General features: G+C 45.1%; 2 protein-coding genes across 2 annotated transcripts in view; both read right to left on the reverse strand.

Annotated features, from left to right (window-relative positions):
• Positions 1–385: 385 nt before the first annotated feature.
• LOC141577882 (protein HEG homolog 1-like) lies at positions 386–7,579 on the reverse strand. Its single transcript, XM_074365154.1, has 3 exons — positions 6,667–7,579; positions 3,573–3,747; positions 386–1,892 (listed from the first exon to the last, which is right to left on the reverse strand). The coding sequence occupies exons 1-3, from the start codon at positions 6,927–6,929 to the stop codon at positions 1,743–1,745; spliced, it is 588 nt and encodes a 195-aa protein (XP_074221255.1). The 5' UTR covers positions 6,930–7,579; the 3' UTR covers positions 386–1,742.
• Positions 7,580–15,630: 8,051 nt separating this feature from the next.
• LOC105076114 (mucin-13-like) overlaps positions 15,631–27,352 on the reverse strand; it is a 32,816-nt gene continuing 21,094 nt past the window's right edge. Inside the window, exons 6-12 of the mRNA XM_074365093.1 lie at positions 27,113–27,279; positions 23,423–23,548; positions 22,964–23,093; positions 22,045–22,082; positions 20,379–20,463; positions 18,164–18,368; positions 15,631–16,614 (exon numbers count right to left, since the gene is read on the reverse strand). Of these exons, the coding sequence (XP_074221194.1) occupies positions 18,191–18,368; positions 20,379–20,463; positions 22,045–22,082; positions 22,964–23,093; positions 23,423–23,548; positions 27,113–27,279 (724 nt within the window). The 3' untranslated portion in view covers positions 15,631–16,614; positions 18,164–18,190. The remainder of the gene's footprint in view (positions 16,615–18,163; positions 18,369–20,378; positions 20,464–22,044; positions 22,083–22,963; positions 23,094–23,422; positions 23,549–27,112; positions 27,280–27,352) is intronic.

Genomic DNA, 27,352 nt, shown 5'->3' on the forward strand with positions numbered 1-27,352 from the left:
AGCCTTCCTGCTCGTGGAGACCATGGGACACAGGAGTTTGCACTTAAAGCTGTTAGGATGAGAATTCCATAAGATTAAGGATTAGATACATTCTGAAGACAGTAGAGAATCTTGAAGAAACCACCATGCCCAGGACAGAACTGTCTCCAAAGGCCGCACCATTTCCAGAAACGAGTGTGCCATTGGGCTCCAAGCTTCAGGGTGGGAACAATTTTTTTTACCTCTGTGTTCTCTTTACCCCAAACCAGGATGTTCAAAAGTAGATGATGAGAATGATCACAATTCCACAAGGAGTAAAGACACCACACTGGATATGCACCCCCCCCCAACCCTCCTCCGCACACAGGATCCAGGTCACGGGCATAATAAGTAAGACACAGGGTGTTTCTTTCCCCAAGGCAAACGCTCAACTCCCTAACTGGCCAGGAGACTTAGTTCTCCAAAGCCGACTTGAATTATACCCATGCTTCTGGAGGGAACTATGTGATACTATGAAGAGTTACAAATTACTGTCTGAGAGAAAATAAGTTATTTCTTCAATGAATAAATAGCATTGAGTGGTTGGTGGAACCACTCAAGCTACACTGGGTGTGGACAAGACCAGAAATTCTAGGACAGGTGCTGCACTAGGTAAGCAGACTCACGTGTGGCTCCCCTCAGCTCCCTCTCCTTCCCCAGCAATATGCAGGGCTTCCCAAAGGGCTGGCGTTCCAGATAATCGAACTCGCCTATCCATCCCGCTCCTCTAACCACATCCAGCTGCTTTTGTATTAGTGGTGAAATAGCAGCTCAGACCCAACCTGCAGTCAGCTTTTCACTTCTGCTCCCTACGTGGCAGCCTGGGCCTCAAAGCAGGCGCTCAGAGCCCCCACACCACACGGTGCCCTCGGGGGTCGACCTTCCACCAGGAACTTCACCCCGTGCCCGCTGCTGCCTGCTGGGCTCACTGTGGGGCAGCTGGAGCCTCTAATTAGAACCAAGTGCAAGTTGTTTGCCCTGATGCAGGCGTGTATGGAAAAGCGAGCTGTGACAGCAAAGGGAAAAAACCTTAAATAAACGTGTCACCTGGACTAAAGAAAGCACACTGGAGTTGTGTGCTGTGCCTCACACATTTCAGCTCCTCGTTTGGAGGCGGGTGGGGGGGTCTGTCTGGCCAACGTAGCACAAGAAGACTTAGAAGCATGTGGAAACCCTGTGCCTTAACCTGCGGCATCTCCAGACACTAGTGGTAGGCCCGTCGGCACCTGTGCTTCAGCACGGAGCTACTGGGCAGGAAAACAACTGAGGAGGCAGTATTTCGCTGTCAAAGCATCACCAAATTGAGGCCTCTGGAAGTGTCTGAGGAAGAGGCCTTCTTTCCGGAGCAGTCTTGAAAAACACCTGAAAGGAGACCTCCCTCCCTGCTTTTGCATCTACCGAGGTGCAAGCTAAGGAAAACCTGGGTCCTTGCAATGATGCCTAGTGATCAGCCCTAAGGAACGTCATCCCCCAGCCGTGGCCCTGCTGCAGGCACGCGGGGACCCCATGGTACTGGCCCGTGTTCACATTCACAGTAACAATGCAGGTGCCGATGAGCAGCCGGCAGTTCCAGGTCCACGGGCTCCCGCTGTCGCCTCCCCTGTGGTCACGGCGCTTCCGCCCGGCCCCTTCCGCTGGTGTGGCTCCTCTAGCCCCGGGAGCGGCCCCGGGCGCTGCTCCCCGTCCGGTCCTCTGAGCGATGGAGGCCCCTGCGCCGTCTGCACTTAGAAGTAGTCCCTCCTCCTGCTCTCATCGCTGGTGAAAGCTGGGTTATACTGTCCGGGGAAAACGCAAGAATGCCGCGATCCTGGCAATCCAGTGTAGGCCGGGTAGAGGCCTTTCCGTTCAAGTTCAGGATTCCTTATACTGGTGAGCTGGTGGCCAAAGAGAGAAGAAGAGAAGTCGGTTTATGATTCTTGGGTTTCAATTAGATAGTTAAAAACAACGACGACGACAATGACGAATGCTCCATTTCGATGAATTTATGCGGAGGCAGCTATTCCCGCAGAGCAAGGCTTGACTTGGAAGTCACACCTGCCAGGTCGTCTCTGTGGAACCTGAGGCACCTTTGCCCATATGTCAAAAGGGGATTTTTAGAAGTATTACATCGTCAAGAGCAGCCCACAGGCCAACAGAGGAAAAGCCTAAGTTGATTATTATCTTGATTATTATCGAAATTAATTATTATCTGATTATTATTTTGACTTAAAAAAAGAGTATCTTTCTCTGTGGAGCACAATGGCTTTAAATCCTCTCTGGCATTTACCAGAACACTAGTATCCCTGCCGCGAATGGGGGACTGACCTTGGCAATATCATCTGAGCACCTGTCACACTGCTCAGCCTACCATGTCTGAAATGAAGATGGGGTTCATCTAAGTTTGTAATTCTATCTATTAAAGGCAACTTTTCAGCTAGTGGCCAGAAACACGCAGCTATACCTCAAACAGCTCCACAGGGCATGAGAAGTCACCTGATGGCTGTTTATTTTTCAGCTCAGGTATCTCCACTCGTGTTTGCTTTATGGTTGATATCGTGTAACCTGAGATGAACTGACAGGGCACCGGAATATGACATGCGCTATTCAATGTGGGACAGAAGAAGCAGGGTTCAGGGTGGTCTCTCATTTGTCCAACTGATGCAGTCCACGGCCAGATACAGAAAATTATTATTTTTTTACATTAAAAAAATCTTTTTTATTGAAGTGTAGTTGATTTACAATATTAGTTTCAGGTATACAGCAAAAAGATTCAGTTATGCACATATACGTGTACATACATGTATTTTCAGATTCTTTTCCATTATTGCTTATTACAAGAAATTGAATCTACTTCCCTGTGCTATACAGTAGGTTCTTGTTTGTCTATTTTATAAATAGTAGTGTGTATCTGTTTATCCCAAACTCCTAATTTGTCCCTCCCCTCCCCTTTTTCCTTTGGTGACCATAGTTTGTTTTCTATGTCTGTGAGTCTATTTCTGGTTTGTAAATAAAATTTCTATCTTTTTTTAGATTCTACATGTAAGTGATATAATATTTGTCTTTCTCTTGGACATAGCAAATTACTAAAGATCTACTGACTATTAAAGACCTATTGAATCTGCGAAACCTCTGTCATGGGCTGGTTGAGGACAGCATGTTCTCTCTACACCTTTTCCCCGTCCCTCAGTTTCAATTTCCCAACCTTATGACGTAAAGCATGGCCAACAAGATAAAAATGGATGGGCCAAAGGCTAAATATCATTAAATTCTTTCTGTATCTTTTAGCTTCCAATCCTGTAACTTAAAGGCAATTTCAACGACAAGAGGTTTATTGCTACAACCCCATAAATTATGGACTGTGTTCCATGGAAATATTATCTCAACGTCAAAACTAATAAATACCAAGCAAAGAGATAGTAAGTAAACTGAATATTAAATTATGTGAATAATGGGCGTAGGCCACCATTCTCTTTAACCCTTAACTAGCTGGAGTGCTCTGACTACCACAAAACGGAAGCCCTTGAATTCTCAGAGGAAAGTGGAGCCCAGAGACCCCCGGGGGTGGACATACACACCGAGTGATACACGTCCGTCATCTGGAGGAGGTTCTTGGTACTTCCGTTCTCGTGCATCTCGACAGCTTCCCGGCCCCATTCTTGGGACCGAGGGTTCTTGGGGTACTCAGCATATGGGGACATTTGGAAATCGCCACTTTTGAAGATGAGTTTGCTTATGTCATTTTTATTCTTTCTGTGGGAAAAAAAATTTAACATTTAAATGAATAAGTTCTGTAAAGAAACGGTATCTGTGAAAGTGCCATCTCGTCACTTACAAGGTAAATTAGACTAAAGCTACCACTATTTTTTGTAGCTGCCCACTGAGGAATGTTATTGTTAATTTTAGTATTTGCCTAAAACAAGTAAAAATGCAATTAGGTGCAAAAAAAAAAAAAAGCCAAAAATCTTTGAACCCAAAGGGCCAGGTTTTTGGGGGCAGAGAGGACACAGCCCCAGTGGAGCGGATTTAGACTCTTCTAGGGGACAGAGATCTCTAAATCATGGGGGAAACAGGTGCAAATAAGGCTCAAATTCACAAGCTGTTGGAGTCAGAAGGGCCTTTAGAGTTCTTTAGCCCAGCTGTTCCCCACCTGCTTGAGGAGTTGCGGGGCTGGGGCAACTCTGGCTTTGTGAAGGATGTGATTTGTCCTGGGGTCACAGTTTGCTACTAGCAAGGCTGGGCTAGAATTCAGGCTTTCGAACTCTCTAGTCAGTCTTCTTTTACTGCGTGAAGCTACTTCACGAACTGTAAAAATATGATGTATTGTTTGCAGAAATGTCCAGCTGTCTTTATACCCATACAGATTCTCATTTCAGGGGGCAGGAAACCCTAGGACAAGTTCCCTACCTGTGAGAGTTCTCTGACTGGAAAGGGTTGGAGGATATGTCAGTCACCTTGTGCACCCAGCCTAGGGTCAGACATGTTTAGTTATACTTGCCCTGGGTAAGAGAATCTGGAGTTTCCTCCCTTTACGTAGCTTTCCTGTAAATAAACTTTCTGGGGAAAGCACCAAATCACTCGGGATCATAAAACCAAACGTCCAGCATGGGGCTTAGGCGTTGTCCCTCCTGACAAGTTCAGAACAGACTTGCAATTCTATTGCTCCCTGGGGGTGGAGCATCCGGTCTCAAACGATGACTTAATTATTCACAAAGACCTTCTCCTCCCAGGGGCCAGCAGAGACAGGCTCTCCTTCCACACTACCTGGTTGCTCCGGGACACTTAGCAGACCCCTGAAGCATTCGAGGTTCATCTCTCTAGCTCCTAGTCTCATTCCCAGTGTTTTATTTCCACTCACATAGTTTATCTCTGATGCTTTGCTAGCAACATTGTAAATTATAGGCCATGGCTGAACCGTGAGGCCTGAATCCCTGGATGGGAAGTTGGAGCAGCTTGCTCTCTGCAGCCTCCCTGGAGGAAGAGGATATCTTAAACTGTCCTGCATATCAATGGTCCAAAAGATAATTTGCTATTGTGTAAGTTCCCTTCATCTGTGATGTCAGGATAATTCCTGCTGTTTATTACCATCCAAACCAAAGGTCTGAGTTTTCTCTTATCTGAATAATCTAGGAGAAGGGGACCAGCTCTGTTCTTTCTCTTCCTTTTCCAGTAGAAACCCATCCCGCTGGTGTCCAGCAGCCCAGAGCCAAGTTTACTACTGTCTGCTCCTCGCCACTGCTAACGACTTCAGTGAACCCCTTTCATCTCTTTTTGTTTCTTCATTTTCCCACTTAAAATGTACAAGTCAACGGTTTGTAGTATATTCAGAGCTGTGTAACCATCATCACAATCAATTCCAGCACAATTTCATCACCCTGGAAAGAAACCCATACTCCTTAGCTGTTACCCGTCATTCTGCCCCTGCCTACCCAGCCCTAGGTAACCGCTAATCTACATTCTGTCTCTCTTTGACTTGCCTATTTTAGACATTTCCAATAAATGCAGTCATACATATGTGGTCTTCTGTGACTGGCTTAATTCATGCAGCATACTGTTTTCAAGGTTTATGCACATTACAGCATGTATCAGTAGTTGGTTCCTTTTCATGGCTGAATAATATTCCATTGTATGGATATGGCATTTTGTTCATCCATCAGTTGATGGATATTGGGGTTATTTTCACCTTTTGGTGACTATGAACTGGTCCTCTATGAAAATTTATGTCCATATTTCTGTGTGGACATATGTTATCATTTCTCATGGTTTGTACCTAAGAGTGGAAATGCTGGGTCAAATGGCAACTCTGCTTAACTTTCTGAGGAACGGCCAGTTTTTTTTCAAAGTGGCTACACCATTTTACGTTTCCAGCAGCAGTGTATGAGCATCCTAATTCTCCCACATTCTCACCGACATTTGCTATTTTCTATTTTTTGTTTGTTTTCAATAGTCATCTTTGGGTGTGAAGTGGTATCCAATTTCGGTTTTTTGGGTTCCCCCCTACCCCCGATGTTGGTTTTGAATTGCATTTTCTGATAGCTAATGACTTTGAGCATCTTTTCATATGTTACTGGCAATTTCATATCTTCTTTGGAGAAATGTCTATTCAAATTCTTTGCCCACTTTTAAATTGGGTTGCATTTTTATTACTGAGTTGTAAGAATTCTTTATATGTTCTAGACACATGTCCCTTGTTAGACAGATGATTTACAAATATTTTCTCCCCTCCTGTGGGTTGTCTTCTCACTTTTTTGGGAGGAGGGGTAACTAGGCTTATTTATTTGTTTAATGGAGGTCCTGGGAGACTGAACCCAGGACCTCCTGCTAAGCACGTGCTCTACCACTGAGCTATACCCTCCCCTCATCTTTTCAGTTTCTTGACAGTGTTCTTTGAAGCCGAGTTTTTCATGTTGATGAAGACCAATCTATCTTTTTTCTTTTGTTGCTTGTGCTTTTGAATATTCTTTTTTTTCCACTAAAATCCCATTTGCTCTCCTTTTCTTTCCCTGATGGCAGTGCCTGTCAGAAATTTGCCTTTCTTTTTCTCTAATGGTTCAGTCATAGATTATCATTAATACTGTACACCACCCCAGACATTCTTTATGAGGATAAAAATGGACCCTTGTTTAGCACAGGCAAAGGGACAGAATTGGGATGTGGACGCCCGGCACTCACCGGCAACAGGTAACAATCAGTGCGATGCCCAGGATGAGGAGAAGCCCACCTCCCGCTGCCGCAATCACCACGGTGATAAGCTGATAGGCTAAACACGGTTCAGGAGAAAAGGAAAACGTGGATCGGTAAGAGGTAATGAATGAATGAAGGAATGCCCCAAAATGGTCCCCCTCCCCACCCCAAGGCCACCCCAGTACCTCAGCTGGGGACCACCTTTCATTCCCTGGGCCCCCAGCAAGGGCGGCTAAAGGCTGGCTCTGCATTTTCTCTACTGAAGGGGAGCAGAACGTGTCACCCCAAAATATGCCTCTTTACCTATTTATTATTTAGAGCTGATATTTCTGCAGGCACAGAAGACGCTCTGAAAACTGAGTCCTAGTTACCCCTTGGTAAGGGAAATTTACATTAGAAGGAGGCTTGTACCAGGAAGAGAGCTAACACCAGAGATGACCTGTTCACCTGAGAGACTTATCTGCTGGCAGGAATCTTTGCTTCCCAAACATTTCCTCTTCGCACTTTTCCCCTGTGAATTGCCTTTTCCCATTTGCAGCCCCAGGCCCCCGGCCCTTTCCTCAGCTCAGGAGGGTATATGAGCCTCAATCATCTGGCTGCCTGAGTCTCATATCTTTGTGGGGGCTCCCATGTGTATGCACATAATTAAAATTGTGTTTTTCTCCTCTTAGTCTGGCTTCTGCAGAGGGTGGGGGGATGTGTCTCAGCCAAGAACCTAGGAAAGAGAAGAAAAATGATTTTTCTTTCCCTACACTTTTTGAGAAGAGCTTCCCTTTCTTATCCATGCCTAGAGTGGGGGTCCCAAGTTCTACCTGCAGACCAGCCTGATGACACTGCCACCAATCCACCAACAGAAGAGAAAAATAAAGGAGATGCATGTATTTTTCCAAAACTACGCTTGTTTTTTCCTTAGTTTTAATACTGCCTAAGAGTTGGTCCTTCCTTCTTTGTCTCCTTACTTACTCTAGATGCACTTTATTATGTGTAAATTATGCCTCCAATAAGGCTAGTTTTTAAAAAGTAATTGAGAAAAAAGAGAATCTTTTTTGGCTACTTTTAAAATTAATTGTTCTAATTTTTTTTAATTGATGGTGAAGATAGATACAAATTTTTAAAATTTGGTTTTAGGTTTTTACTTCATAAAATAAAAAGGGGATGCTCTGAAATTTTACTTCAGATTCCCCAATTTTATAAGACATATTACCCAGAGCCTGGGAATCACTGCATAATCCAGGCTGGCACTGGGTAGTCTCAACACATACAGATTGAGTTTAATGTCCAGAAGTTAGCAGTCATACAAGTCATATATAAGTCATTTATAATAAACAATATTAAAATTTTAATTAATTGGTTTATGCCTGTGTATTTCTGGAAAAATCATATTTTCAACAAATTCCATTAGATATTCAGATTGATTTTGTACTGTGGCAATATAATTAAAATTGTGTTCTCAGGTTGTAAAGTCCAAGATGGAAAAAGGGCCAATAAACCAGGTAAATCTGGCTGGAACCACACTCTGTAGGTATTCAGGTAAAGTCAAAGGGTAATACACAGAGCTGACTATGAACAGATTGTAAGATAAGAGCAAACACAAGTCATGCAACCATTTACCTGTCCTTTCTTGAAATAAGCAGCACGGATACCAGATTTTATGAGAAACCATCAGTATGTAGATACACAAGAAACAAAGCAAACCAACGAATGAGAGAATTCTCTCCCTCACCTCCTGACACATGTATTCAAGCTTCACTTTCAAAAAAAAAGTAACGACAAAAGACAAATCCTTAAATTTGTGGACTGCTCTTTACCGCCCTAACACCACCCCAAGCCCCCATCGAGTCCTGACCAGACAACTGTAATCACCTCCCAACTCATCCTCTTGCCCACGTCTTGCCCACTCATTTCTTTCTTTCTTCTTTTTTTAAATTGAAGTATAGTCAGTTTATCATGTTATGTCCATTCTGGTGTACAGCATGAAGTTTTTGCCCATTAATTTCAAAAAGCAGCTGTGATGGTGCCATTTCCCTGCTTTAAAAACCCCACAGTGGCTCCCTTTGTTCCCAGCCAGAGAGCAAAGTCTGGCTCCTGCTTATCCCTCCACACCAAGGTCACGTCTCCTCCCTTCAGCAAAACAAACGAGCACTGGTTGTAGAAGCGATCCTTGCAGTGGCAGGTTCCTCTATGAAACCAGCATTGAAAGAGACAAAGACAGTAGACCAGTGCTTCCCGAACGGCCTGTGGTGGAGGATGAGCTTTTCTCTGCCTGTGCTTTTGGATGTTCTTTTTAAATGAAGAAAATAAAGTCTCACTTGCTCCCCTCATCTCTCCCCACAGGTACCAGCTCTCCTTCTTTCCTTTTTTTTAAGGGGTCTCCTGTGGACCGAAACTTCCGTAAAATACAATAGAGATTTTTTTTTCACACCCTGCCCCATGCTTGGGTGTCATGGCCATGTCACTGTAAAGGAGGTCACAGCCCCCAAACTTTGAGGTGCTCTGTGTTGTGAGCTGGTTTGATATGAATTCAAATCCCCTTGTTTGTGACAAAAATGAAGTTGTTTTTAAGGATGAAGTTACTGTTTTGATATAAAAGTGAACTTGTGTGTCAGGATGTCGTCATCCACATCTGTGGTTGCGACATCACCCAGCTCAGCTGCAGGGTGCGGCTAGGGGTTTATCTCTAAGAACCTAAGAAGAAGTAAGTTGGCTGAGGGAGTGTTTAGGCTCTAAATACTTAGTTTGTGAGGCCCATCCGAGAGTGTTCCACTGGGACAAGGCTACCCTTTACTGACCTAAATAGCTCTCTGAAGACCAAGGGGAATTAGCTCCTGCCACGGGAAAGGGGACTCTGTTACCGGCAGTGGGAAAGCCGTGCAGCGGCTCCAACACGGGCATCTTGGTCCCCTAGCAACGGGCTCTAGGAACAAGGACTTTGGTTTTCGCGCTGGCAGCTGGAGATCAGCTAAACCGTCTTTTCTGAGAGCCAACTCGAAAGGTGCGCCTCAGTTAAGTTTGAACTTTATTCCTTTCATGACCCCTTGCTGGGAACAAGAGTGTGATTAATCTGTCATTGGTCTGGACTCTGTTATTTCTTTATTGACTTATTAAGAGACATTACCCTATGTGCTCTTGGCTTGTGAAATTATAGCTCCCGCAGTCAACCTGTGTTAAATAAAATATTGACAAAGACCATCGCAGTCTCTGAGAATAATTTGCCCCCTGGAAACAAAGCACAGTGGGATAGACTAGTGCTTCTCACACTTTTCCTGCACATCTCAGTCACCCAGGGGGCTTGTGAAAACTCAGATGCCTGGTCCCCAGCCCAAGAGACTTAATTCAGTAAGCCTGGGCTAGACCTGAGAAGCTGTATCTCCAGCAGGTTCCAGGGGATGGAGATGCTGCCAGCCTGCAGACCACACCTAAGTGACACTGGCTTCGATTATATAGGAGAGGCATGAACACTGGACCAAAAGCCAGAAGACCTCTGGGCACAGGAGCACAGAGAAAGCACTGGGGAGGGAATTCACAAAAATACAGATGTTAGCGCTGCCTTGAGTGATAAGGGTCTTGTGCTTTCTTCTCCGAGCTTCTCTCTATTTCCCACATTTTATTCATGTGTTTACATACACACAACCTCCTCTAAATCTAGACATTATATGTGTATTGTGGACAAAGAGTGTTGCCTGTCATATCAGTAAATAAAAGATGTTGTGACCATCAAGCCAGCAGCCACTGCAGCCGCCCTGACTGTGCACCCTGCGGGGACCCAGGGTGGAGAAAAGCAGGATCCGGGTCCTAGATCACTAAGGTGCACATCAAGGGAATGATTTCCATGAGCCCAGACTCTTGCATCTTCCCATACACAATAAAGAGCTAAATTCATTAAGTGGAGATGTCTGCTTTTCTTTAATTAACAATAATTCTTTGATGTTCCCACTACCTGGTTTTTGTTACAAAAACTCCTGTGTATCCTGGTTCCTCCCCTAGTCTTCGGCGCAGTCCCTGAGAGTGATCTGAGAGGTGACTGTCTTTCAGGCATAAGTCCTCAGAAAGTCAGCCGAATAAAACATAATTCTCAACTTTTAGGCTGTGCTTTTTTTTTTTTTCAGTTGACATTAAGATGAGAGTGAAGGCAACGCTTGCTGTCTTGGGTTTATCTGTCCTATCCTCCCTAATTTGAAGAGATCTTCCAGAATGATGAGCCTGGAATTCTTAGTCTTACTTTGTCTTTGACATTTGTTGACATTTCACAGTCTTTCCCAAGCAGTGGCTCTGTCTTTATTCTTCCTGTGGTAAGAATTAAATGATTAAAGGGATCAACACACGTGAAGCACCAAGAAATTATGCCTGGCATAAATTAAGTACTCCAGAATATATGGACTATTATTATTCTTGATGTTTTTCAGACTGGCTCCCTCATCTGAATGCAGGAAGGAATTCTTCAATTGGACCACATGTCATGGCTGTGGGCTCAGAGAACGTTACTTAGCCTGCAGGAGTTAGGAAGCTGTTGATGATCTGCTCCAGCTTCCATCTTTGAGTAAAAGACCACACAGGTCACATGTCAGAGCCTGGAGGCTAAAGAGAAGATCCCCACATGGTGCCCAGAGTTCTTCTCAACCTCATTCTCTAAAAAATTCAGCCAGAACTTGCTCACCTCATAAAAGCTGATGAAAGACAGAAACCTTCTACTAATGGTATTCTCTTTTTTTCTAAAATGAATGATTTTTCAGTGAAAATGGATTTATCTCCTTTTGTATTTGGGAAAACCATCAAAGAAAACATTGATTATCTGAATAATTGTGCCAAACATTATGCACCATTAAGATAACAATGACATCACTTCAATACTTAAGCTTTTATAGGGCCACTGAAGAGAAACAATGTATGATCTCTAATGTTCCAGTAAAAATTATGCAAATAATGCAAGAGTGAACTGATAACATTCATGTTCCCCTGGCACAAGAACAAGGAATGAAGAGATCAAGGAAAAATCAAGGGGGAATTATTAAGATTGTTGAATTAAAAGTGAAGTATTTCAACCCACAGATCTACGGTCAATTAATCTTTGACAAAGGAGGCAAGAACATACAATGCAGAAAAGACAGCCTCTTCAGCAAGTGGTGTTAGGAAAACTGGACAGCAGCATGTAAATCAATGAAGTTAGAACACTCCCTCACACCTTATACAAAAATAAACTCAAAATGGCTTAAAGATTTAAATATAAGACAAGACACAATTAACCTCCTCGAAGAGAACATAGGCAAAACATTCTCTGACATAAATCTTAGCAGTGTTCTCCTAGGGCAGTCTACCTAGGCAATAGAAATAAAAGCAAGAATTAACAAATGGGGCCTAATTAAACTGATAAGCTTTCATACAGCAAAGGAAACCATAAGCAAAACAAAATGACAACCTACGAAATAGGAGAAAATATTTGCAAATAATGCGACTGACAAAGGTTTAATTTCCATAATATACAAACAGCTCATACAAAAAAACCAAACAACCCATTCCAAAAATGGGAAGAAAACCTAAACAAGCAATTCTCCAATGAAGACATACGAAGGGCCAATAGATACATGAAAAAATGCTCAATATTGCTAACTATTAGAGAAATGCAAATCAAAACTACAATGAGGTATCACCTCACATCAGTCAGAATGGCCATCATTCAAAAGTTCACAAATGATAAATGCTGGAGTGAGAACTCTCCTACACTTTTGGTAGGACTCTAGTTTGGTACAGCCGCTATGGAAAACACTATGGAGAGTCCTCAAAAAACTGAAAATAGACTTATCATATGATCCAACAATCCCACTCCTGGGTATATATCCGGAGGGAACTTCAATTCAAAAAGACACATGCACCCCAATGTTCATAGCAGCACTATATACAATAGCCAAGAAGTGAAAACAACCTAAATGTCCATCGACAGATTACCGGATAAAGAAATTGTGGTATATTTATACAATGGAATACTACTCAGCCATAAAAAATAATAAAATAATGCCACTTGCAGCAACTTGGATGGACCTAGAGATTGTCATTCTAAGTGAAGTAAGCCAGAAGGAGAAAGAAGAATACAATATGATATCACTCATATGTGGAATCTAAGAAAAAGAAAAAAAGAGGATACTATTGAACTCATCTACAAGACAGAAACAGACTCACAGACATAGTAAACAATCTTATGGTTACCAGAGGGAAAGGGGTGAGAAGCAATAAATTTGGGAGTTTAAGATTTCCAAATGTTAGCCACAATGTATAAAAATAGATTTTAAAAAACCCAAACAAACAAGTTTCTGCTGTATAGCACAGGGAACTATATTCAGTATCTTGTAATAACCTTTAATGAAAAAAAAAGAAAATGAATATATATATATGTACGTACATGCATGATTGTGACAATGTGCTGTAAACCAGAAATTGATCCATTATAACTGACTATACTTCAATTCAAAAAAAAGTGAAAGATTTCAAACAAGCCTTTTAAGAGCTGTCCCCCAGAAGTCAGATGTTTACAAGCCATAGGAGACAGCGCCACCTACTGGCCATGGAATTTCCCCACCTGCTAGGAAGGGGCAAGAGGGTGGTGGGTAGTTAGGTGGGGCAAAACTGCCCCCAGAGATGTAAGTTTCAAGCTCTTCTGGTGCTGGTGTCACCTGGATGCCTGACCTCCTCCTCCACAAGGAGGCTCGGAGCCCTCTGAAGCTTCTTGTGTGTAATGGACTCTTGGTTTCTAGAATCTCTGGGGAAGGGATGAGATATGTGATCTGGGGCTTGACTGCCAGGAGCAAGTGGTTCTCAAACTCCCCTGCACATTCGAGTCACCTGCGGAGCTTAACAAGCCTGCCCTAGACCAATGAAGCGCTGCGCTCTGGGATGGGACCCAGGCATCAGTGATTATTAAATCTTCTCAGGTGACTTGAATGTAAGCTGAGACCTGCTGCTGTCGGGGCAGCAGCCCATCATCCCCGGCCGGCTTCACCCAAGGCTGACCTCAGAGAGCCTTCAGGCGGAAGTGGACATCAGCAGAATGACACGTATGTGCTCCTGCCCTGTCTTAGGGCTGTGATCAGAGGATGCCTCCCTCAAGGTCAGAGAGGCCCCTGCATGAGCGGCCACCCCTACTTGAAAAAAAAAAAAGCTTTGTTGTGGTACACTTGATGTACAATAAACTGCACTTACACGAAGCATACGATTTCAGTTTTGGTAGACCTGGGAACCTTCACCACCATCAAGATAATCAACATACCCCTTGGAGACCAAGCTGGAAGAGTCCCGTTTTCTACTGTCTCACAAACTGTTTAATATTCTGCACCAGGCACTGTGCTGGGTAAGAAGGAAACAGACTCACCGTGTGGAACCTCTTTCCTGGGGGAGTGAGTTCCAGGAGCCCGTTGGGATCTGAAGGACTAGATACTTCTACTCGGGAGTGCCGGGTGGAGAAGAGGAGAATTAGGAAAAGCTGGTCAGAGGAGGCAGAGGTGCTCACTAGGCAGCTGAAGGAAAGGGGCATTTCAAGTGTAGGGCACAGCACAGGCAAAGACACGGAGGTATGAGGAGGTGGACATTCAGGGAGCAGCAGGTGTGCCAGTGTTAGTGCCCTGCAGGGGAGGGGAGGGGAGGGGAGGCGAGGCCAAGCTGGAGCAGCTGGTGGCAGCAGCTGCAGGACTGAGGAGCCACAAGCAGCCTGGCTTGATTCTCTCAATAGAGAACCGCTGAAAGCCTTAAGCAAGGGAGTGTCCTGATCAGATTCACATCTTCGAAAGTTCATTCTGACAGCCCTCCAAGGTTGCAGGACAATCAGAAAACCTTTGCAAAGGTCCCAATGAGCAGAAGCAAATGAATTACAGGCCATATTACTCAAGAATCAAAAACAACTTTGGAGGCTAAAGCCATTTACATAAACATTACACATATACATACTTAGAGCATGATTTTTATTCAAACAATAGCAATGAAAGTCTCCCAAGAATGGATGTACTCTGGTCCATGAAGCCCAGAGTTCTGCAGGCCCAGGGCCTTTGAGAAGTGATGGAAACTGGCATGGTCTGGTGCAGAGGGGCACAAGAGAAGTGGGACTTTTTAGTAAAGAGGTAGAAATAGCCTACGTTCAGCACTAAATCCAGAATCATCTTCAGATGTAAAGCAGGTAGCACACAGGTCAGAAATAGAATCTGTGATGACAAGTTACAGTGGTCAGCCAATTTAAAGTTATGTCTGCATTGATTCTGCTGGTGTTAACCTATTGATGGATGGCCAGTGTCTTTACAGTGGGCATTAATAGCTCATAAGAATGTTTCTTTTATTCCCTTCACTAACTAGCCTTGAGAACAAAAGAGTAAACACAAGCTATATCAGTGAGGATGCTTTCACCTGCAAAATCAGAAACAACTGCTCAAACTGGCCTAACAGTATATTCCAGGGACTTCAGGTACAGTCTGATCAGAGCACCAGCTCCAGGTTTGCATGGTTCTTTCAGCTGTCCCCTCCTTTTTGTGTCAGCTTAGCAAAACTGAAGCAGTTTAAGGCCTCACATTCCATTCTCCAGAACAAAGAGTTTCTCTTCCTCCAAGCCTTCTACCAACAATTGAGCTTTGTCCTATTTGCATCCATTTATGCCATGTGCTAAGTCAATGACTGTGGCAAGGAGGGTGGACAGGATTCCACTGAATGACTTGGGCTCCTGCATTTGAGCTGACGGGCAGATAGTCCCATCCAAAATATTTGGTTGCTTCATAATGGAAGAGTAGTGGGGTATGCATGGAGAAGCAGCCGAAAATATCTACTCCATGAAAAAATAAATTACCGTGGGTATTCCAACAGGCCCTCATGAGGACAGCAGACGTCAGTCACCTTGGTTTGCCATGTATCGTGTTTGCCATTGAAAGTGACACGTAACTGCTATGTGTGTCATCCAAAGTCCCAAACACAAGGAAGGACACCAGCTACTAAATATACTTTATTTGTTAACAGTCAAGAACAAATACTAACAATAAAAGCAAATTAAAATGACTTGCAAGGAGACTAGACATAAACAAGGATACAATTGACATTAAAGAAACTGGATATGACTGGATGTGACTGCCACCATTCTTGGCTGTGTGTGTGTTGGTGGCCCTGTTAAGCCTCTGTCCCCAGGGAAGGCTGGAGCTTCAGTGAGGTACCTCTGGAATCTGCATCACAAGGCTGAACATCTGGATCCAGAGCACAGCTGCCTCTCACCATCAGCTGGACAGAAGGCCTACAAGTTTGAAGTGACTTTAACTTCTTGCGCTGGGAGTTTTGTCTTTACACCCTTTCCTAGGTTCTGAGTCTTGGGTGGGACACGAAGTAGAGGAAGTGCCCATTCGCTCATCGAGGCGGGGACTCTGAGGGTGAAGGTGGGTCCTGGGTATCTTCTCCCTGACTCAGCCTCCCCGTCCAGCTTCCTTACAGTCACTTGCCCGAGAATGAACCCAAGAACCTTAAAGGATGGTGTCTCTTCCCATCCCCTGGGACCTCCACAGCTGATGTGTAAGAGTCTCCCAGAATTAGGTCATTTATGCACAGGCTGTCAACTCAAAGTGACACTCTTGTAGACTCTTCCAGGAGTGAACGATCTGGGGCACTTCCGTCTAGATTGGAAATGGTTACTGTTGCTCCACCGTGTAAAAGAAACCCCAACCCCTGTACTGACTGGAGCAAATCAACTATCTTAACAAGTGCTGGTCCCATCTGTGTGCATTTAATTTCACAGGTACTTAGCAAACAAGCTTTATTCACTGCAAACTGTCACAACTTCCATTCAGAGAGGCTAGGTGTTGGTTGGAAGAGAAATCCCAACCGTCAGAGCTTCCCAGCTGCTCACGTCTCCTTCAGTCTTCCAAACACTCGAAGTAAAAGCTCATATGCTGGGTTCAGGGCCATGAATGGTCCCAAACTTTTACCATCCTAGACAAAAAGAGAGGTGGGGGGGAATTCTTAGAAAAGTATTGCAACAGAAACGTATGAGACAATTTAGATTCATAAAGGATTACTATAATTTTAATTAACATTATTTAATACTACTGTTCCAATTAGAACCCATCATTGTGCTGAGTTCTTTATGCATATTAGCTTATTTGATCTTTATCCTTTGAGGGAGGCATCCTTTTGTCCATTTCACAGATGAGAAAACAAACCCAGAGAAGTCAGGGAACTAGCCCGAGACCACAGACTTAGTAGCAGGAAGGGCAAGGCTGGGAAGCCAGGTGTCTGATTTAAATCCCACACCGACTCAGCCACCAAAGGGCTTTCTTCAGAGGTTATACTTGAGGTAAGGGCTCCAGCGATGTGGAGAAAAGGCTTGAAATGAATTCGAGAGTTAAGGTTCACCTCAGGTAGGACCAACAGGGGCGCCCATGGGACGTTCGTCCCCGGCTCTTGCTGACTAGACCTGTGTCTGACCCCAAGTGGCGCACTTTGTGGAGTCGTCCCGTGGTGCACACACGAGACATCCGGACTTCCATGATTAAAAGGAACTTGATGTGTGAAATCAGCCATAGGATTTCATAATAAAAATAAGTCAGGTTTTCCCAGAATGTTCAAAGTGCATTAAGGTCCTCAAAGGATGACTCTCTCACCAGGGCTGCCAGCAGAAGTGATCGCCCTCGGCGGGGGGGGGGGGGGGAGGTCCGGTGCTGTGCTCCCTCCCCAGCGCCTCCCCCACCTCCCGTGTCGTCTCCTCTCTCAGCCTATTTTCTACTCTCCTGGGGATGCCTCACCCCACTTCTCCCTCCTTCCCTTTCTCCCCACTCTTCCTTTTGAAAACAAATCCTTTCTCTCCTCCCCTCTCTTCTCTCCTCTCTGGCTCCCTCCTCTTCCTGGGCCATCCCTCCTTCCTTCTGTCCTGTCCCTCTTCCCCGCAGGAGTCCCCTGAAGGCTTTCTCCTCTCAGCATTTCACTGGGTCGCACTAAGCAGTGCCAGCTGTGCTTATCCAATGCACATCTGAGGACAAGCTAGTCTCCTCGCAAGCCCTCCCATGGGAAATAAAGCATTACCAGCCTCAGAAATTGATCTGGCTGCCTTGAGGTCTGCGGGGAGGAGAGGGGAGCTTTGCCCTTCTGTGGGCTGGATGGGAAGGGTCCATGTAAACAGGACCGTGCTTACATCCAGCAGTGCTGCCCAGGCCTGAGCCAGGTCCTAGTTCCTCCAACAGTCTGGGAGCTGTCATCACAACCACTGGAGTCATATCCGTAGAAACGGATTTAAAGAGACCATAGAGGCATCTAAATTAAAGCTTCTCTTTTTACAGCTGAGGAAATAGACAGCCAGAGAAATTAAGCGATGTGTTTAAAGTCACATAGATGGTCAGTGTTAGGGACCAGGTGGTGGCTATTTACAATAGCTTTGGATTAAAAAAAAAAGCCTACAGGACAGCCAGGGCTGGTGATGATACAACAGCCAGGTCCCTGGGGCATCTCACTCAGCAAAGGAAACAGAAAGCACGTCAAGGCTCACCTAATAGTCGGGGTTGGGTATACAACCCTAGTTCGAATAGGGATTCCGAGCACTACCGTCTTTTGGGAGGTTCACCCTGACTTTAGGGAAGACGTTCCCATCTGCTCCTAGGTTGCTAAAGCCAGTAGTCTCATACAGTCTCAGACTGTGAAAGTCGTTCTCAATCAGGTTCTGTTCTTCCACATTCTTCTTTTTGCTCTTTGAACTGTAATTGGTAACAGGAATTAGAATATGACAATGGTAGCAAGTTCTGTGAAGCAAATGTTAATATTCTTTTTAAAAAATGTTTAAAAATTCTGACATAATTTCATATGTACATGTAAGTTACGAAAAGAGTATTACACGAAGCTCCCATACATCTATCACCCATATTCCCCCATTGTTAATATTTCTGAGCCATTTAAGAACAAGCTGCAGACCTGATGTCCGTCACCCGTAGTGTCTCATTACTTCATTCCATGCAGATCCCCTCAGTCCACTCATAAGCTCCAGGAAACCATCAAAACCAGAACGTTGATCCTGGTCCAGCATTACTGTCTTATTCTACTGATCCCATTTACTATTTGCTAATAATGTTAGTATTGTTAAGTGTGTCTTTGAATTCTTTATGGAAATGATAATAACAGTCAAAGAAAAAAGATGATTTGTGACTAAACTTTCATTCAGGCAAAGTCACTATCCACGGAAGCACCTCAGTGAATAAAGTGAGTCCCAGGTATAAAGGTCTCAGGAGGAGGAACCGAAGTTTCCCAGGTTCTGCTGCAGGCCCTCAAGGACCTCAAGGGGTCAAAGATAAGTGGAAGTACTTTCAGGTGAGGGAGGCATCTGCTCCCAGTGAACCTGGCTCATGACCTTCTTTCTTCTGGCCCCCAGACACAGTCCTGCCCTTCAGAGTGGGTCGTGGGGCCAGAGGCACCTATGATGGCCACAGGGCCATCCCAGGGTGAGCCTCAGACACTGGGAATGTCGTAAAGGAAGACCCAGCCCCCTGGTGACCGTGATGGCCAGCCCAGCCCACAGTACAGCTCCTGCCCTGTGACAGCCCTCCTGTCTAAGGTGACTCGTGGAGGAGAGGTTTCCTTCCCTTGAGATGGACAAGAAATGATAACTCCTGGCTTGCTCCCAAGAGTCACGAGACTGAGGCTGAGCTAAGAGCAAGCCAGGCTCTGCACTAGGAGGGAGAACCGAGAACCAGGACTGTCCCAGGGGCGAGCGTCCCCCCATGGCCCCGCAGGGCAGGAGCCAGTCCCGAGAGAGACAGCCTGGCTCCAGAACCCTGGGTCCTGGCCCTCTCCCTGCAAAAGGAGTTATTCTCAGTTCCCAGCTTGGCATCCTGTTAAGCAAGTCTCTGGGGAAGAGTTAGTATCAAAATGGAATAGAAGAAAAAAAAATATTTTAGGAACATAAACTCTATTTGTCCTCTCTTATTATAGTGCAAAAGTACCTATTTTGCCAAAATATGATACGAGATAATGTCATTTTAAAAAAGCAGCTTGTTTTTTTTTTTACCACAGTGGCTCCTCACTTGGCACATTTAGAATGGACTGGATAACAGCTTTCCACCCTGCTCATGGAGGGAACTCGAGCTCTCTACTCATTCTGGAAATGAATGGACCCCACTCAAATTTTAAGAAGAGCACTTAAGACACCGCGCTGAGGAGCAGCCATGAGGAGATCATGTTTCTAAAGCCCAGGGGCTCACTTGAGGTTGTCTGGCTTTTGTGCGAAGACCTGGGCAGGGGAGTGATTGATGAAAATTAGATCTGACAACATCAGTGGAGTCAAATATGCTAACAAACGAGTCTCAGTGCCATCAGAGAGCGGCTGCTCTGTCACAGTACAGTATTAAGCAAAAACAAACCTCAGGAAAAAAATTTTAAAACACAAAGAATACAAAATTATGTATGTCATTTTAAAAGGTAGAAACAACCTGGAAGAATGTATGTCAAAATGTTGGTGGCTGCAGGGTGTCAGGTTTTGTGGGTGAGTGTTTATTCTGCTCCTGTACACATTTCTCTCTTTTCTTCAATGATCATGTATAGCTTATAGAATCAGAAGAAAATTCAGGTAAGAAAAAAAGGTCATTGGTGTGAGAGAGGCCTCGCCGTATTTTTCTGCTCTTGCCCAGGGAAGTCTGGGCATGTTTGGAAGTTTGGAAACCAGAGTGTAATGACGGTGTCGCTGTGTCCCAGAAAAGGGACACTTCATTTTGTACCTCATTGAGATGACCAATGCTATCAGCAAACCGAGGATGAGGATGCCAGCAATGATGCCCACAATGGTGATGATCAGATAAATATCTGAAAGGGAAAAGAGCCGAGTATGAGAGGCTCCCCCGAGCACACCTCCACTGCCTACTGCACAGGTGCATGCGTTCCCAGTGGGTTCTGGCCCTGAGGACAATCAGGCTGTGGTCTCTGATGCCTCCAGGGCCAGGATGGAGGGTGGCCCACCTCCTTTAACCCTCTGTCCACCCACCCCCATCTGTGTCTTCAGAACTCAATCAGAAGAGACAGCCTTGCGAGATAAACCAAGACCATAAACACAAAGGAGGCCATGGTGACAGGACCCTCCTGGGCTTCGTGGTGGGTGGGATCTCATCTGAGGTCCACACACCTCCGTGCCTCTGCTGCCTGTGCCTGCCCATCGCTGACCTTGCTGATAAACTAGGGGAACCAGGTGGGGGTTAACTGTGCCAGTAACAGAGGATCCAGGAAATAGCCTGATGGAACCGGTGAGGGAAGAGCCTGGGGGTTCATTACCACCCATTCTCCTCTAGATCTGCTCTGTCTGGCACTACTGAGTCCTTGAAAAGTGGCCTTGGGCTGGCCTTTAAGTGTAACATGTGCAGCGGATTCCAAACACACAGTATGAAAAAAATGTAATCCATCTCATTAATAATTCCTAGATTAATAACCTGTTGAAATGATAATGTGTTCAATATCAAGTGAAATAAAATTATTAAAATCATTTTCACCTATTTCTCTTTACTTTTTACATTTTACTTAACACTTTTAAAATCTGAAATTAATTCTGCAGCTCACGTACTGTTTCTGTTGGACGCTGCTGCTCTAACCACTTGGATTCTTCTGCATGACTGCCCTGCGTATCACCTCCAACCTCACTCACGGGGCCATCAACCATTAAGTCTAGGAAAAAAACCCTCAAAGATGATCTGGTCCGAAACTCTCATTTTATAGGTGTGGACACAGAAACCCCAGAAAGGAGAAATGATTTAGCAAACCCAGCCTCACAGCAAAAGATAGTAGGAATTGAAAGCATTTCTCATCACTAACTTTGTGGCTGGCTGAGAGATTGACAGGAGTATTTCATTCATCACTGATCTTTTAATTCATTACATACAATTTCAAATATAAAATTATTTAACATATAAAGTTAGTATTGACCCCAACTGGTGGGAAAGAACTAAGCAACTGAATTTGCAACAACACATGCAAACTAGGAAATCACTCTCAGACAGAAAAGATTTGAATATTTAATTTCTATTTTCTAGTTCTGCTCTCCCATGAGCACACATTTTTGGAAAACACTGGCCTTGGATCCTTTCTAGCAGCAGACAAGGCATATTTAAGCTACTGTAGGAAGGAAACATAAGGCTGGGACTCCCTTCTTGGCCTGGGGCAAGTCCAGAAGCAGCAGTCCACGTGCTGGACTGACTTCTCTGATTTGCCACAGCAGAGAGGCCCTGCCCGAGACTAATAAGGGTGGGAATGGGACGGCCTGACCCAGAAGACAAACACAGGCAGGTTTTCTGTGTCTTTGAGAAACAGGCCCGAGACTTGGGGCACTGGACAGATTCTGAATGTGGTCAAGGTTTGTATCTCAGTTATTGAATAACAGAGCAAGACTTTTCTACTCACTGTCTTTACAGCCGACTCCGCTGTAGCCAAATGCACACCTGAAACACAAGGAGCAGGAAACCGTGGTAAAGAGCCTTGTGGGAGCAGGCCAGACCTCCCACCCAACCTCCGTATGGTCCTTGCATCTCTTTCTTTATCCTCCCTGTTCCATCTTCTTTTCGTCATTTCTTTCTTACCCTCCCCATCTTCCTGGCTAAACCTGGAAGGTTGAGGGGGGCACACAATCCCACATGCTTCCATTTGCTACCATGAATGCTCATGCTGTGAGCACCAGGAGGATTCAGCAATTCAGGGGAGGCTGAGCCTGAGAGGCACGGAGCAAAGCAGGACCCCCTCGGGCTGTGGGCCTACCTGGCCCTGCTGAATATTTGCTGCCCGGTGAGGTGGGGCACGTTATTTATATTCTTTGAGCTTCGGGTTCCTCACCTGAAAATGGGCACAGTGCTGTTGTGTGAGAAGTATTACCTAGTGTGGTTCCTAGCACACAGAGGATGTTCAAAAGCTGCTGCTGCTGCTGCTGATGGTGATGATGGTGGTAGTGGTGATGGTGGTGATGATGGTGATGATGGTGGTGTAGCGGTGATTGTGATGGTGATGGTGATGATGGTGGTGATGCTGGTGATGATAATGGTGTAATGGTGGTGGTGATGGTGGTCGTGGTGATGGTGATATTGGTGGTGGTGGTGTTCATAGTGGTCGCAGTGAGAGGGGTGGTGTTGGGTGGTTGGTGGTGGTGGTGGTAATGATGATGGTTATGATGACGATAGTGATGATGACAGTCATGGTTGTGATGCTCTGTACCTACCAGCTTTTGGCAGGAGCCAACATCCTGACCCTAAACTCATACATCTGTTACAAGCTCTATCCTTTTCGCTCAGCCTCAGCTACGGCAAGATGAAAAAGCAGTGTCTTCTCTTACGGTTGACAGGCCCCGTGACTGTCCTCCCGGTAGCCCGGCAGGCACACGCAGTCCGCGCTCGTACTGCTCCTCACTAAACATTGCCGCTTGTTCTCTGCGTTGCAGGTGTCATCGCAGGTTGGACCGAAGGCTGCAAAACAGAGTGATTTCTGGGTAATTTTCAGACACAACCTCCTCCTATCCAAAGTGACATGTCACAGAATACAGTGTTTTTCACATTGCTCTTTCTAGGTAAAAGGAAGTGCTCAGTGGTCTGCACGAGACGTGCCCCCTGTGAAGCTGCACAAGGCTCTCCTCACCGGCTCTCAGCCAAGGCCTCACCCAGGTCCGTAGGTCTGCAGCCAACATTCCCACCCCTTAGACTCTGAAATGCACATGGGAACTTGAGCAGGACAGTCTGTATTTTGAAAATGTATAAGGAGAGAGGAGAGGGACATTTAGAACCAAGGGAGCCCTTACCGACACACATGGGGATCTGCGGGTTGGGCCTCACCAGCCCCTGTTTGCACTGACACAGTAAACCACTGGAGCAGTTGTCCTGGTCATTCTTCTTCTCACAACCATAGTAGTCACACTGGTCTTGCTCTGAGAGGCACACAGAATTCAAAGACGAATTAGGAAGACAGTATGGATAAGGTGACTTGTAAGGCACTCGCTCAATTGTTGTGGTAATTGCTTTTTAATAGGTTTGGGATTTAACAAATAAAGACCTGAGATTCTGAAATTCAAATCCCCAATCATTTCTTCTATATCTATATCCTATATTACTCAATTCAAATTAATTCAATCCAATGCAGTACAGTTATGTTCAATTTCAAGACCTCTTTTGCACCTGGCTCTTTGCTGGATTCCACAGGGGACACAGTAGCTGTGTAAGTTTCAGGCCCCATCTTTGTAGAGTTACATGACTGTCACATCCAGCAGCAGCCTTAGGAACAGTGGGATCTCAGGGGCTCGGGTAGCTAAAGGTCACATTGCGGAGGAGGTGGGTACTGGGCCAAGTGCTGAAAGATGGGGAAGATATGAACAGTCAAAGGAGAGACAAAATCTGTCGAAGTGCAGTAAGTGAGGCATGAAAAGAAGTGAAGGATTGTTGTCCGGGAGTGACGGAGTTGTACGTGGGCAGAAGAGAGGCAGAGAGGTGAGGAGGGAACATCAGGATTTCTCAGCTCTGCCGTTGATTGGCTGTGGGCTTCCTGTTCAATTATTTCATTGGTGGTGGGTCCACGTTCCCTCCATCTATGAACTAAGGCTAATGATTCTTGTTTCGTGTGATTGTTGCGAGAATTGAATGAGATCATGGAAATGCAAGTGTCCACTCAGCAAATAATCGTTGTTTTGTTCATTCACAGGTAGAGCAGGGTTTGAACACAAGGCTAAGGACATTGATGTTTATCATATAAGCCTGAAAATCATTGGTCGATTTTGACCAGAAGCATGGCAGGAGGAAGCAATCTGGTAAGTAAGTTAGTCTAGAAGCAGAGCGGAAGGCATTAGGGATAAATGGGGGAATGTGAGGATGGATGATGGGGAGGGGATAGGAGCAGGTAGAGCAGATACGTGCTCACTCTCTTCTAAACACCCCAAATCCATACCTGACCTTCCTTCATCACCTGCGCCCTTTCAAAATGCCTCCAATTAAAAGCTTAGAGAAAGAGATTCTATAGCTTTTGACACAGAAGAATCTGTCCTTGCAGCAGGAGCAAGAGAGCATGAGAAGCTGTTTTTCTCCAGAAGTTTGGCACTCTCACGTCCATTTGCTGGGCGGTTCATGCTCCTGTGGCCACCTCGAGCTGGCAGCATGTGGTATTTGTTAATGTATCTCAGAGTACATGCCTGGTCTCAGAGTGGGGAGATGCTGAGAGCAGCTGGTAAAGAAGAGCATTTCTCAGTCTGAGGCTGAACGGTTTCAAGTTGGCCAGAGCTCAGAGCCAAGTAGAACCAAATGAGAGCACGGCAAAGGGTACTCAACTATGTCCTGAAGGGTACAATGGTTATTTTCATCTAGTACCCACTCTGAGCGGTCAGTCCCCATGCTGATGGGAACCCTCAACTTCCTCGCACTTGCTGGAGATCTCATCTAGCCCAAAGCAGAGCGTAGGATAAGGTTCTGTCTTGCCCTGCTGACAATTTCACCTTCCGGGGGAGAGGTTCTGACTGCATGAATTGCTACCCTCAGCCAAATTCTGACCCCAAGGAGAAATTTATCGGCAGGCAGAAGTGATGGGTCTCCCAGAAGACAAGGATCACGTGACAGCCAGAAAGAGGAGTGTGACTTAGAGTAAATGTTGACATGTTCAGAAAGGACAAGGTGTAGGTCCACGGCATGAGACTCTGGAAGATGAAAGTAGAAGAGAAGGTAAGAAGCTCTGAAAATGTGATTGTAATTGTGCAGCTGCAAGTGATCCCAATAGATGTAGAAAAAAAATACAGTGGGAGAGTGTCTGTAACTTAAGAAACTGGCATGGTTCGCACAGAAGCTCTCAGATGAGAGACAGAAACAAAATATGAAAAGAAGGTCCTGGAACCAAAGATGGAATATTAAACATGTGACACAGTCTAGAGTCCCAAATGAGTTCAAGTTTGCCACAAGCAAAACCCAAAACAACAGCAAGAGTCCAATGACACAGAGCAAAGGGTTAAACATGAAAAATGGGTAAATCAGTGAAGGGGTGTGTGTCTCTTCCACCAGGAAGTAATACTTGGATGGAAAAGAGTTGAATGGACATGGCTAAGGGAACTGAAGTCCCCGGAAAGAACACAGAGCAGAGCAGCCCCCATCATTCCTGACAAAAGTTTAAGTATTTTATTCCAGAGCATTTATATTCCAGGTCCTGAGAGAACAGTGAGAATCTTTGTGGAATCTTGAAAAAAAGATAAAAGAGAGAGAGAGAGAGAAGGTGCCGGAAAACGATCAATGACCAGGATTTCTTTATATTTTCAAAAAGAGAAATAAATTTTGCAAACTAGGCCATGGAGGTTCCAAACATCAAAAAGCAAACATTCAAGAGACGAAAAGAGGAGTCTTGGAAGGATCAAAAATGAAGATGAGGGAGGCGGGCAGGGGTCAAGGGAAGGTGGGGGGAGGCCCAGAGAGAAAAGGACTTCAGGACGGGGAGGGAGCAGTGTCAGAGGCTACAGAGAAGTCAGAGAAATTGTTCCTCAGCAGAAGCCTTTGGATTTGGTTGCCACAGGGAGAACCAGTTATAAAGAACTTCCCGCAGGCCAGCCGGCCCTAACAGCTCCCTCTGAGGGGAGGACCTCCTGAGGACGGCTGTGCTGGTTGCAGTCATAGTACCAGTTTACTCCTGCCTTCCTATCTACTCCCCTAGCAGCACCGGGCACACTGTGTTTGGTCATGTGAACTGAGGACAGTTGTAAATCTAACATAAGCAGAAAGTGAGAAACACCTGTGTATTGAAACTTGCCCTCTTGCTGCTCTTGAAACTCTTTGGGACTAACCTGCTGGGGGATGAGAGACCACGTGGAGCAGGGACTAACCGTCCCGCTGAATCATCTGAGATCAACTGGTCCCCAGGAGGCCCACCCAGCAGCTAACGGCAGATGCCTAAGTGAGCCCAGCAGAGAGCAGCCAAGCTCCACCTAGGTCAGCAGAAGTGCCCAGCTGAGCTCAGCCCACATTCTGACCCAGAGAATCACGGTGCGGTAATAAATAAATGGTGGTTGTTTTAGGCCACTAAGTTTGGGGTGTTTGTAACACAGCAGAAATGAACAGTCACAGCTCTGCTGTGGGCTTGTGTGTCTGCCTAGAGGAGAGCCAGTATAAGTAAAACTTTCTGTGAGCATTTGGAAAGCTCTAACTTGGTAGAGAGCCCTCTTTTTTCTCCTTCTTCATCTTTCCATGTCCAGAGGCTATTTGTCCAAGACTACCTTCCAAGCAGAGGGACAAACTAGTCCATTTTTTGACTTAGGAGACGGTTAGGAAGGAGCAGAAGCCACGTGAGAGAGGAAAGGGAGGGAGGAAGAAAGGACGGTGCAAAGGAAACTCGTCTGTGGACGTCAAAGGACAGATGTCTGTGGATTCAATTACCCAGTTCTTCTGGCCCCCTTCACACAAATAATAGCAAAGTTTATGAAAACCTAGATAGGTCTTCAGGTAAATGTGGAATAAAATTATTTGATACTTACCAGTATATCCTGTAAAGACATCTGCATTGTCTTCAATTGCTTTTGTAATTGCATTAGATACTGTAGTCTCATTTAGTTCTGTAGTTTCCTTAAAGATGTTTACTACTTCTACGTCAACATCCTTGTCACCAGCACGCAATTCAGATCTTGCTGCAGATGTCCTAAGACTGAAATGAAATCATTACTTGATGAATTGAACTTAAGCTTCAACAAATAGGTCTTCAGACCTCCCAGACTCTC

The sequence above is a fragment of the Camelus bactrianus genome, chromosome 1, assembly GCF_048773025.1.
Source record: "Camelus bactrianus isolate YW-2024 breed Bactrian camel chromosome 1, ASM4877302v1, whole genome shotgun sequence".
NCBI lineage: Eukaryota > Metazoa > Chordata > Mammalia > Artiodactyla > Camelidae > Camelus > Camelus bactrianus.

Bases quoted from the DNA above. Each gene is read 5' to 3' on its own strand.
- LOC141577882 (XM_074365154.1), bottom strand. From the start codon at position 6,929: ATGCAGAGCCAGCCTTTAGCCGCCCTTGCTGGGGGCCCAGGGAATGAA. The intron at 3,748-6,666 runs GTGAGTGCCGGG...TTTTTCCCACAG, and splicing joins CTGATTGTTACCTGTTGCCG to AAAGAATAAAAATGACATAA. The intron at 1,893-3,572 runs GTGTGTATGTCC...TTTGGCCACCAG, and splicing joins TGACGGACGTGTATCACTCG to CTCACCAGTATAAGGAATCC.